Source organism: Scomber scombrus, chromosome 7 (assembly GCF_963691925.1).
Source record: "Scomber scombrus chromosome 7, fScoSco1.1, whole genome shotgun sequence".
NCBI classification, from domain to species: domain Eukaryota; kingdom Metazoa; phylum Chordata; class Actinopteri; order Scombriformes; family Scombridae; genus Scomber; species Scomber scombrus.
Window position 1 is genome coordinate 18332009 of NC_084976.1, and position 13135 is coordinate 18345143.

At 41.8% G+C, this 13135-nt stretch overlaps 1 protein-coding gene across 1 annotated transcript; it reads right to left on the reverse strand.

Annotated features, from left to right (window-relative positions):
• Positions 1-5159: 5159 nt before the first annotated feature.
• On the reverse strand, positions 5160-12631 carry crabp2a (cellular retinoic acid binding protein 2, a). The gene is made up of 4 exons (XM_062422760.1): positions 12540-12631; positions 8201-8379; positions 7504-7620; positions 5160-5227 (listed from the first exon to the last, which is right to left on the reverse strand). The coding sequence occupies exons 1-4, from the start codon at positions 12619-12621 to the stop codon at positions 5177-5179; spliced, it is 429 nt and encodes a 142-aa protein (XP_062278744.1). The 5' UTR covers positions 12622-12631; the 3' UTR covers positions 5160-5176.
• Positions 12632-13135: the final 504 nt, after the last annotated feature.

Here is a 13135-nt window from a genome sequence, read left to right on the forward strand (position 1 = left end):
AAATTTCCACAGTTTTGTATTGTATCTTGTGACGTTTGTATATAGTGTGTCATGGCGTAACTCTCATAATTGTTCATTCTCAGCCTGAAGGGGGTGCAAAGGAAACATTTCAACTGCAATTTCAACTGTGTTCTCTTTGAGTATGACAAAGATTTTAATTGAATTAACTGTAATCAAACTCATAAAAAGCATCACATGTAGATGCCAGGCCATTGGAAAACAGCATCAATGAAACACCTGCACATTTACTCTAATGCACTAAAAGTTGTAACTTCTTACACTTATTATAATAATAATAATAATAATAATAATAATAATAATAATAATAATAATATTAATAATAATAATAATAATAATAATAATAATACATTTTATTTAAGGCGCCTTTCAGGGTACTCAAGGTCAGCTTACAATACACATAAACAACGATTAGAAGAGCAAAAAGGACACAACAATATAAATGCAATAAAATCAGAAACAAAATCAGAAATCTGCAGTAGTGGATGACAAATTATAGTGAGTAGAGAAGTTTGAAAAGGTGGGTTTTTAGTCGGGATTTGACGATGGATAATGAGTTAATGTTCCTTATGTCGAGGGGGGGGGGAGTTGCAGAGGCGGGGGGCAGAGCGGCTGAAGGCTCTGGACCCCATGGTGGACAGACGGGCAGAGGGCACAGTGAGTCTGATGGAGGAGGCTGATCTGAGTGTCCGGGAGGGAGTGTTGATGTGGAGGAGGTCAGAGAGGGATGGGGGGCAAGGTTGTGGATGGCCTGAAAGTGTGGAGCAGGATTTTAAAGTGTATGCGAAATTTGACAGGAAGCCAGTGGAGTTGTTGGAGAACAGGAGTGATATGATTGATGGATGGAGATGGAGATTATAAATGAACACTACTATGTACTATGTATGTACTGTATATCTGACAGCACCAGCTCCTTGTGTGAGAATGTACTTGATCTCTGAAACTCTTTCTCTCTTTAACTTGTATCTATATTTTGGGCATTTTATGCACTAATTAGAGAGGGACAGTAGAGATAGACAGGAGATAAGGACAGAGAAGTGGGTGTGTGACATGCAACAAAGGTCCTCTGCTGGAATAGAACTGCGAACTTGAGGTTACGTGGCATGTGTCTTAACCGGTAGGCTACTGGGGTGCGCCTCTCTTTTTAATTTTACCTGCACACTGAACTTCTGTCTTCAAACTTTATCTTCCATCTTTCCTGCCTCCCTCTGTTCATCTAGAGGTCAGTGTTAGAGTCTGTAATCAGATTTATTATTACATTCTTAATCTCTACAAAGACTTCATTCAACTCACCTCTGGTACACTGTAAGACCATTGTCCCACACAGAGAGGAGGAGGAGGAGGAGGAAGATGCTAATGCCAGGGCAGTGATATCAGTTTGGGGATTCTCCCCACTGAGCTGACATCTGTAGATCTCTGGGATAAGTACATGAATAAACTTTTGGCTGGTTTTTGTGTGTAAGTAGGTGAATCATCTTCTGTAAAATAGTCTTTACTTCACCACTCCTTCAGTCTGTGACTCAACCTTTCCATGTCTCTCTACTCTTGATTTTCTTTTCCCTAATGGAAGATTCTCATTTTTGAGGGTTGTTTTTTGGCCCACTGAGCCACACAAGTGTCTTGTGTGGCTCAGTGGGCCAAGGTGCAGATCATCTACTCAGTGCTTTCCAGACTTCTTCCTCTTGACCTTTGCTGCATGCTTTCCTCAGTCTCTCATGTTTTTTTCCTTTGGCCTATTTACTTTGCATCTTGGCAGAAAAAAAACTGCTTTTTAAGATAATTCAAGGTAATATGTAAAAATGATTTGATTTATGGGACTATGCATGTGTCAGTGTGGTTTCAGTTGACTTTTCTCTACTTTTTTCTCACATGAACATGCAAACTGTAACAACATAAGAACAGCGTGTGTGTGTGTGTGTGTGTGTGTGTGTGTGCGTGCGTGCGTGCGTGCGTGCGTGCGTGCGTGCGTGGTATGCTCTTATGTGTGCTATTCTTGACCAGTGTTTTACAAGAGGCCTCAGAGGTTCCTGGGTGGTCTAATTGTGCCAGAGGAGATTGGTGCAGTGGGTGTGAATGTTAGATATGCGTATCTAACATGTGTGTGAGTGTAAATCAATATCCTGGACAGAGACTGTACAGTATGTGAGGGTGCTTAATGACACTCACCTGTCATCGCACTGTCACAGACTTTCATGTTTATGTTGCATTGTGAGGGAATGGGCCTCTTTTTTACCCATCATGCCGTTCCACTTTGCCGCCTGCAGGGCATTTTTTCCATGAGCCCTCCCACTTCTTTACTATCTAACCCAGAATACACTTGACCTGTATAGCGATAATTGCCTGAACCAGATCGCAAATCACCCATCTCACCTTTTGTGACATATGCACAAGTATGCAGACACTCCATTCTTCCCTGCACATAAGTCATCTATGAAACTGCAGCCTAACTCAGCCGTGGCCCTGGGGCACCTAAATGAACCTGCTCTCACACAAAAGTCAATAGCACCAACGTTGGCTTTTATTCATATACATACTGATTGCATGTGGTTGTCTTATTAGACATGTGAAAGGATATCAGATTTCCACGTACTTATGATGGATGAAGTGTTAAGTGTAGGCATATTCATTCATCGCTCAGGTGTTATTTTGTAGGTTTTCTACAGCATGTCCCTGTTTATTTCTTGACTTTCTGAGAGTATGTGAGTGAGGTAGGTTTGTCCCAATGCTGCAAAACTGTTCAGATGCCTTATGTTCCTTGTTACGTTTTCTGGAAAGGTAGCAACCTTCAGGAATAATGATGCAGTCAGGATGTGAGTGGCAGAGACGGTGTGCTCAGTTTGTTCTTGTTTTTTCAGACCTTCTCGTGTCTTTTAGAAGTTTTCACAGGTTTTTGCAGTTTGTCTGTTCACCTTTTGGGTAAGCCACAACAGTGTTTTATGAGCTGCGTGTACAGTGTGAGTGTTTGATGGTATGTGTGAAGGGTTCCCAGAATGTGTGTTTTTAGTTTGGTATTTGAATGTGTGTGTGTGTGTGTGTGTTTGTGTAGATGTGTTTTTACGGGGGTCCGGTGTAGGTCGGGTGTTTTGAAGGGGGGCCAGACAGCTGCCTTTTACTGCCCCAGGGGGTAATAAACAGAGAGGGAGGGGTAGTTATTTACCCCTTTTATTAGGGCAGGAGGCAGAGGAGGGCACTTTATTGGGGTCACACTGTAACTACACACAGCTGCAGGGCAAGAAGAGAAATGAAGAAGAGATACTCTGTAAAAAACAAAAAAAAAACAAAAACAGTTTTAGCATCACTAATTTCCTTTCTCAGGAATCCCTCCTATCTAGTTTTTTCTTGTTGTATAACTATGTACACGTGTGTGTGTGCATGCGTGTGTGTCCGTGTGTGAGAACCCCAGGTCATCGATCTTTCTCCCCAGCCCCTTTTCCATTTCCAGGTCCTTTTAACAGCCTTCTCCTTGTTAAGCACATCTGCTGTCAATCAACTGTACCCTGTAATCCAATTGGCATTTCCTGCCATCAGAGACACACCCACTGACCCTGACTCAATGACCATTTCATGATTGGTCAAGTACCTCACTGTCCATGCAAATAAAAGATCCCAAACCTTTGTTTGTCTCATCTCGTCCCTTGGTTACCATAACAACAGATGCTCATAAATGAGGTTTGATAGTCTGGGAAATATGCTAAGCTAAGCAAATTGTCTCCTGCTTGTAGTTTCATATTTATCGTTCAGACATGAGAATAGTATCAATCTTCTCATCCAACTCTTGTTGCCACAGTTAATAAGCACATTTCCCAAAATGTTGAATTATCCCTCTAAGTCAAGCAGCTTTTTTAACACTTTCCTGAGAAACATGAACCAAATTTAGCCTGTTGGTAAATGAAATGGAAATAAAACCTTTTCAGCAGAATCTCAAGATTTGTTTCAGTGCTCTCTCTCTCTCTCTCTCTCTCTCTCTCTCTCTCTCTCTCTCTCTCTCTCTCTCTCTCTCTCTCTCTCTCTCTCTCTCTCTCTTTCTCTCTCTCTCTCTCTCTCTCTCTCTCTCTCTCTCTCTCTCTTTCTCTCTCTCTCTTCACATCCCTGTGAATATCGCAGGATCAGCAGATCCATGTGATATAAGTGATACTACTGTGTAGACAGAAAAAAAAGTCAGATGGAAATATTTGCAGCCTTGAAACATGGCGAGCGAGGAAAAACGAGGGCATGTGGCACAGAGAGATGATTGACGGAGAAGGAAGGGAGGGATGGGAAGACAGAAAAACAGAGTGAGCGAGAGAGACTTCAAGGGAGGGGACAGACAAGTTATTCTAGTTGCAGACAGCTGACAGAAAGCCTAAAATAAGATCCAGCCATCTAATGGGCACATATTCTGCAGCTACACTCACAAACCGTAAAACATATGCGCTGTTAAATTCTTTTATGCTCCTAATGGTTTTGAGTACAGGACAGCCAAGAGTCGACATCAAGCTGAGTTAAGATCGTGCTTTATTGTTTTCCCATAGAAAGTTGTTGTTTCCTATGATCACATTTCATATAAAAGAGACATAAAGTAAAAACCTTAGCAGTACTGTATCGGGACTCTAGTGTAGTAATAAATATAAAATGTCATGAAATAGAAAAGGTTTAAGTTGTGGGGTAGGGCTAAAGAAACAGAAAGGAGGGACACATCAAAACTGACCTGAAACTGGAAGAGCTCATAGATTGGTTTACACATCTACAAATATAGTCTCACTCACACACACACACACACACACTCACACAAACACATACACACACACAGACACACACACACCTAACACACACACACAAACACACACACACACACACATACACACACACATTGCCAAATAAATGAGCTGCAAATCAAACATACAAAGCAACACAGTTTTTTTATGTTTAAAACTCTGGCTGGTCATGTTTGATGGGGCTGGAAAGATAGACAAAAAACTCAGGAGCTATAAGACCAAGGTGTAAATATGTGACAAGATACATTTACCACACTTATTACATAGTGGAGCTAACAGAGATATTGGAATAAAACTATAAGCTGCTCTCTCCTCAGCGCTGTCTTGACAACGGGAGACGTGACACAAGTGGTGATGCAGGAAAGGGGGGCCTGGAAGGACGTAAAAGTAAGAAGTGCTCTTGTTCATTGTCGTTCGTACACTCGGGTGCATATCACATCATCTGCTCCCATGGTCTGAAAAGAGAGGAGAAAGTGGAGGTTTAATGTGGGCACTCAAAAACACACTGGCACAGTAGTCCAGAGCATAATGTGAATTCATATTAAAAGTTTAATAGAAAAAGCTATTGTGTGTTGATTCTCTTTAAACCTCCAAATTGAGGTGTTTTTTTAAATGTGTCCTGCAGTTAATCTCACTGTGCCAGACTGTTTTGGACAAACATTATAAATGGAAAGTTGTTGAGGCAAACTGTTGCTCTGTTCAGCAATTGCGTGCAAAACACCCACACAGTTATACTTCTGCTGGCTTCTACAAAAGCAGCTGTGGGTTTGGTGCTTAAGAGCATATCAGGAGTGTTAGATTTGAATTTAACGCCAATCCTGAAACAACCATCACTGCACACATTCTCACTCTAGTTACAGTTTGTTTAAAAATTGAAAATAAATTTACTCCAGAGAAGACTATGGCGGATTTGTGTCATCTATGGTTAGACTGGTTTACTGGTAGACCAGGGTCAAATAATTATTTGAATACTTCTCAAAGTTATTTTAAGTCAACCTGAAGTGCCGGTTGGGTGGGTGTTCCCAATAAATACAGTTCAGTGTGTGGAAAGACTCATTATTACTCACGCAGGAGCCGATCAAACCTTTATTAGCCTTCACTACACATGTCACTCACATCATGATTATTTGTTAACCCCAGTTGCATTTTGACTTTTGATCATATGCTACTTGCACACTTGATTTCATGATTTCAAGCTGATGCCTGTTCTTGCATTTGTTATCTCGACAGAAACTCTTTCATTCTCTGCCAGGAGAATAATTAGATTGACCTTATGGTACTTTGAGCACAGTTATATAATTATAAAATCTAAAGGCGGCACATATTATAGCCTAAAAACTACTTGTAATTTTGTTGTATGAATGGGGTACAGTTAAGATATAACGGCTGCTACTCGCACAACAGTGGTGGAGGCCTCTTGTTGGTACAAGGGAGAAAAATGGCCAAAAATAGTCATAATAATGGTTTTGCATCCAAAAGTGCAGTTACAGTTTTTATTAATTCACTTCCAAAACCTAGCACCTATTTTACCCACAATGCATCTCAGCCACGAATAGTTCAGATTCAAGTGTGTTATACTAGTAGCAGCCAATGTAGCCTCAAACTATAGTCTCAAGCAGAGATGAGGGGCAGGCAACAGAGACCCAGTAACGTCACAACTCCACAACCCCAGATTTGTTTCATTTTCAAACTTGTAGCATTAAGTGATCACCTGATGCAACTGATCAAATTTCACGCTGTTCCCTCTGGAACTACATGAGGCTTTATACAGCTTTGCATATGCAGTAGTAATACAGGAGCGTTGTGGAAACAGACTTTATAAAAATTGGAGGAGTTCCTCTTTAATACAAATAGGAAATAAATGTCTCCCAACTGCTTTACTGCAGATATTATGTTACCAACAGTCAGATGTGAGGTTCGTAACATTTTCCAATAGTAACATGCTAACTTTTAAACTAAACCAAATTTCATCTGGCTTTTTGGATCTCTGTAGTGATTGTATTTAGGATCTGGAATTTCACAAGCATGCTGTGGGAAATAAAGTTGGTCATTTCATGGTGTTGAAGTTATATAGCTCTTACGAAGCTTAAAGCAAAAATCTAAAACATTTTATTACTCAAATTCAAAATATTTTGGTGCTCTGGTTAAAATGTTATTTCAACACATGTAGCCCCGAAAGACCACTCACCCAGCAACAATATTTCACAGCAGGAATAACATCCTCAGAAAATGAGGATGTTTTGAGGATGAAGATGAATTCACTTCAAACGCACTGTTTTGGAAAAATATGTAGTTTTATCCAGAGGTCATTTTAGAGTCTGTAGTTTACAGATCCTCCATTACTACAAGCAAGTTTAGTTTCACAAAAAAAAATGAAAAAAGCTTTTTTCCAGACCTTTCAACCACATCTCACAGTTTTTATTAGAGTTTGGTCAATTATTATATATACTATATTACTGTCACATGACTTAAGTGAGGTTTGTTAAAAAACTGGAAAACTGTTTCAAAGGTTGAAAATAGACATTTCAAAAACATTTCAAGCTATTTCAAGTCAAATACAGGATTAAAGTCAATTTAAATCACTGGTGTTTAAGTCAATATCAAGTTCAAGTCATGTGACTTGACTATTGGCTCCCCATAAGTACAACAAAATTACAGTTAACTTTGAGCTGTGTAATCTTATTGATTCTGAACCTAAACTCTGATTTCATTAATGGTTTGTGACGTTTACCAGGATCAGCTTGCCGTCATTGGTTATCTCTCGGGTCCAGGAGGTTTTAGGCCCCTCTCCTTTCTGCAGAGTCTGCTCACAGCTGATCTTGCTGTCTGTCTCCCAACGTGGAAAACTCTGAGCAGAGAGAGAGCCAAAGGGAGAAAAACCTTTAGAAACAGAAAATGCTGAGTCGATAGATGGATTGATTGATGTATGGATGAATCAATGCTATCCAAAAGGACAGAGAGATAATAATGGAGTGGCTGATGGATAGACGAAGCAGAAACAAGAGCAGTGGAGCAGTGCAATCGCTGAGAGATGATAACTTGTGATGCGCTCATCGTTAGTAGAGCAAAAGCGCTGGCCGGTTGCATGTGTTTGCTTTGGAGACGGCCAAATAGAGGCCATCTATGGGAAAATGGGGAGTGCAGCAGAGGGAATTAGGGAGGGATGCAGGGCAAGAAAGGGCAAGAGGGGGAACTAGTGGAAGACGGGAAGTTGAGAGGGGTCGTAAAGAGTGTGAAGCATGATAGGCCTTTAGAGACCAAGGGAGGGGTATAGATATGCTACCAGTCCAAATATGATGAAAAGCCAAATCAAACAGATTGATGTAATCTGGCAGGCTCCCTCCATACACCCACTTGTGTGTGAATATATGCAGAGAGTAGAAACAAGAGAGCATTTAAGAATATATTCATGTCCGTGTGTTGTGTACCGTGCAGGGACGTCCATCAACCGTGGTCTCATTGAACTCCTGCCCCACAGTGAAGGTGATGTTGGTGGTCCGCACTGTTGTTGAGGTTTTAATGGACAGTGTCTCTCCGTCCTGTGTGATCTCGACCAGCGGCTTGGAGGCTGCTTTCACAGCGATCTTACGCAGCATCACATTTACACCTAAAAAACACACATCCACACATATGAAACAGTGACAAAGACTTGAAAGAACAAGTGAGAAGAAATGTGACAGTTCAAATAAGGAACAATTCACACAATGTTGCTCCTACACAAACACTACTAGCTTCTTTGAATATTCCCATGTGAGCAGTACATACCCACAAGGGGTAAACTCATTTTTGTGTTACGTAGTATAAGTTTATAGAATACAGGAACAGGCCAACTAAACTTGTTTTGACCAAATTATGCAAACTCTCACATTTGTGTGTGTGTGTGTGTGTGTGTGTGTGTGTGTGTGTGTGTGTGTGTGTGTGTGTGTGTGTGTGTGTGTGTGTGTGTGTGTGTGTGTGTGTGTGTGTGTGTGTGCGTGTGTGTGCGTTTGAGTGGTGTGGTGTTGCTGCTTGTACACTGTGTTCTTGTGCACACTCAGGGTAAAAGGAGCAGCCTAGTGTTACACTACTCTGTCCAATAATGATGACAGAGGAAACAATGAGGTCATATGACAAAGCATGCCCAGCACATCTGCATTCCCCCTTACTCCTTTTTGCACCCACACACATTAACAGACTCAAACACTTAGACTTATACAATGGTTTATCGTTTATGCCATGTAATCGGCATTATTCTTCTCATGAACTTCTACCTGGGACACATACTGTAAATTATAGTTGGCTGACATTTTCAAGACATAGCACACTTCAGGGTGTTGCAGTAGTTTGACAGCTGGGACACGTAACACAAATGAACACAACCTCACACATCCCAATATAATGATCACATGTGTATGTTTATGTGTGTCCAGGAGGGAAAACAAGGGCAGCACAAGCAGCAGAATGAAAAGAGGGAAGTTGGTGCAGTTATGAATGTGTGGAGAGCAGGGACTCAGAGGATGCATCTTTTTATTTGCCAAATCCACCCATGCTTATAAACTCACATGATTTGATTACAATTCAAATATTGTCGTAGTATAAACAGAGTAATGTGACATAGTTTATATAAATATGGGGTGTTTTCCTTATAGGAAAATGCAAAAATTTTTAAAATGGTGACATCTCCTTTTTTTAATCTTTTTTATAGTCAGTTTATGATAAATTCAGCCAACCTTTATTTAAAAGAAAAACATAAAGGATGAAAATCGGTTATGATAGAAAATAGGAAAAGGCTTGTAAGAAAAAGGGAATGAGGGGAAAATGATGATGCAGCGTGTGAAAAGAGAGGAAACGCGGGGCAGACTGGTGTGGAAAGAGGGAGGAGGGGGGGAGTCAGACAGACGAGGAGCAGTGGTCTGTGTGTGGTGTGTGAAGATCTCTGTCCAAGTGTGAGGGGAAGTTTGTGTACGTCGTCGTGTGTGTGTGTGTGTGTGTGTGTGTGTGTGTGTGTGTGTGTGTGTGTTTGTGTGTGTCTGCCGTAGAGTTGGGTTTCACACTTCTCACCTCTCACACATTCCCACCTGTCACCAAGGGTAAATATATACACACTCAGAAATGCACAGTCATTCAGGATACACCAGGATGTCCAGGCTGCACACTGTACGTACTGTATGTAACACACACACACACACACACACACACACACACACACACACACACACACACACACACACACACACACACACACACACACACAATGTATGTGCATTGTCAGAGTCTCATTGTGAGTCAGCGAATGTGAGAATATCACTTTGCAGAAAACGTCTTTATCCATTAGCAGCAAGAGCTTTCATTCCTGTTTCTTTAATTTGAAAGATTGTTTTACTAACAGCTTTATCATAATTGAAACTCTAGTAACTGACTGCACATAGTTCCTGTGTCAACGTCTTTTTTATTATCAAATATGTGGTGCAGGTTTCACAGATATGAAGAAAGTGGTGGAAATGACATTTCCTCAAGTACTGTACTTAGGTGCAATTTTGAGTTACTTTACTTGAGTATTTTAATCTTATACTACTTTATACTTCTAATCCACATTCTAGATGGAAATGTTGTGTTTTCTACTGCACTACATTTATGTGACAGTTTCTGTTATTAGTTAAAGTGATCAATTACAACATTCATATGCTGCTACCATTTTGACTTATATTGGGACATTGCAATTATATATGTATATATGCACATATATATATACACACATGGAGATTTGCTTCTCTGTTTTGGGAAATTGCCATTTTCTAAAATTTTAGACATTTCTAGAAAAAAATAATTAATTGATTTAGGCTGAATTAATTCAGCCTAAAATACTAAATGTTCATATAATTTAGATTAGGTTACCATTTACCATTATGTATGTATAAATGTATACTATATAAAGAATATTTCAACTTCAAAGGTGGGTAAACTGATCGTATAGGTTTTAAACTGTACATAGATATAAATATAACTTTGCTGGGAAAAAAATGTCTCCTTCCTAAAAGGCAACACACTGACCCGCAGACACTGACTGACCTCTGTGTCTCTTCAGTGTTGGCTCAGACTCAGGAGTCAAATGCTGGCCTCTGGGCCATTTGGGAGCCACGGAGGGGGCTGAAGCTTCTCAAGTAACTGCCAGTTGTTGGAGGTTAGAAATTACCTGAGCAGACATTTACAAACCTGTGACCAAAATGCTTAAATTCACACACATCTGAGCACATGAGGGGAGAAACACAGATACACAGACGGTCAGGGTCAGAGGTCAAGGAGCAGAGGGCAGAGGAAGCATTTGGGACGAGGGGAAACGAGGGAAGAGAAGAGGAGTGAGGAAGGGAAGAGAGGATGGAGGGAAGCAGGAGGGTGGTGGGTGCTGACAGGCTGCATCCAGCTGCGCTTTGCCCCCTGATGGAACCAGAGTTCAGGGGTCATTCCTCTCTGTCAGTCATGTCACTACAGAGCGACATAGGAGCACATGCGGTGATACATGTCTGCATCTGTCCCGTTGTTCGTGTGTGTAAGGTAGAGGGAGAGAGAGTTGGCTCAGGTACAGCAGTGTCACTTAGTGGTATTTAACCTGCATTCTTCTAACAGTTCGCCTCCATGAATTCTTGTCATACACCTTTCTCTTTGGCACTCCTGCACACATTTCACAAGCGCCTCATGAAAAAAACACACAAGCATTTACAGGTGCACATGCATGCAAAAATATGCACAAAAACAACCCTGTCCTCGCATTATGGCCCGCCGTGCCATCTAATTTTGTTTCCTTTGTTAAAGCCCCCCCCACCCCTGCCTTACACTACAATGCACACACACATTCACTCACACAGTTTACTTGATATATCCAGACATCACACAAACAGTAAGTAACAGAAAAGAGATGGGAACAGATAGACAGGTTTTGTGAGACATTAAACACTAATTGGTACCTTAGTCAGTAAGGGAAACATTAATTCCAGCTCCACTTGACAGTAAGGGTGTGTGTGTGAGTGTATTTGTGTGTACTTGTGTGTATGTGTTTGCATGAGAAGATAAAGGGCGTCGTTGTTTGCTACAGTCATATCTCTCCATATGCGCTTATGTGATGACATGAATTCCAGGTGTGTACTGGCGGGGCATCTAATGGGAATTGCCTACTAACGACAGACGGCTCTGAATGCGTACGTGTACGTGCACAAGCACACGCACCCACTAACCCACCCTAACGCCTGTCCAGACTGCACCAGTGCCATGACGCAAAGGCAGACAAAACAGCGTGAATCTCAGCAGCAGGTGTTTGTCCCGACTGCTGACTGTCACTTCAGATAATGATGCAACTGTCCTGCACTGTTTAGTGTCATAACGGTCCTATTCAACACACGCACACACAGAGACACAGACAAGCATAAACACACGATCAGAGGCTGTGACACAGACAGATGTGCCGCCGTTTGTCTCTATTGTGTTAGCAGGGCAGGCCAAAGGGGAGGGGGGGACAGAAAGAGGGATAAGGCTGGCTGGGGGCCAAGCACTGAGTTTTGGGTTTTGCAGAATGACAAAGACCCCCCACCCATGCTGCTCAGAGAGGGTGATCCTCGCTGGTGCAAGATTTGACCTATAATGTGCTGAGAAAGCTACAGTTAGAGCTGACACGTCTGATCTGTGTCATCACCCTGAGAAATAAAAGGCTCATAAGAAACCACTCTTGCGCAAAGAATTAGTCCAGCTGCCACATTAGTCCACGGTGAGTTTATTAATATTTTTCCCATCACTTACCCAACGCCTTCAAGAGCTCCTCAAAGTTTTCAGAACTCTTCATCTCCCAGGTGCCGCCGAATTCAGGAATTTTGCGCTCCATGTTAGGTTGCAGGTAGTTTGTGGTTTAATGTAGGTGAACTGTCAGGTCCAAGTCTGGACCGTGTGCTGCTGTCCGTGCGCGTATGTGCGTCAAAAATGCTCCAATTGTGCTGAGAGCCGTACTCTTAACTGGGTGTGTGCGCCTGCTGATGGTTTGATTTTGACCGCCCAGTTAATTCTGCCTAGGGATGAGTGACCGACTGTCAGAGCTCGTATCTCATCTATGTGCCGGTGCACGTTATAAGCGGCTGCGCTTCAAATGAATGGCACGGAAAGCAAAGATACTTGTCTAGGGATGCACACGCCCCTTTCTATGCCGACACGCCTCGCAGGCCACCAGATTACATGCAAAGTTCCACAGTGCCTCAACCTAACCACTCCCCTGTAGGCAACGTGCACTTCAGAGCTGCCCTGCCTCTTATCCACGCGCTACCTTGCTCCAGCCAAAGTGACCGCGCCCTGATGGTCCTGCGAGCTCTGGAGAAGTATCTGCACGACTAATATAATGTTATGCA

Excerpts from the sequence above, each read along its gene's own strand:
- crabp2a (XM_062422760.1), bottom strand. The coding sequence starts at position 12,621 with ATGGAGCGCAAAATTCCTGAATTCGGCGGCACCTGGGAGATGAAGAGT. Across the intron at positions 8,380-12,539 it reads GGAGCTCTTGAAGGCGTTGG|GTGTAAATGTGATGCTGCGT; the intron begins GTAAGTGATGGG and ends TGTGTTTTTTAG. Across the intron at positions 5,228-7,503 it reads ATGACGGCAAGCTGATCCTG|ACCATGGGAGCAGATGATGT; the intron begins GTAAACGTCACA and ends CTCTCTTTTCAG.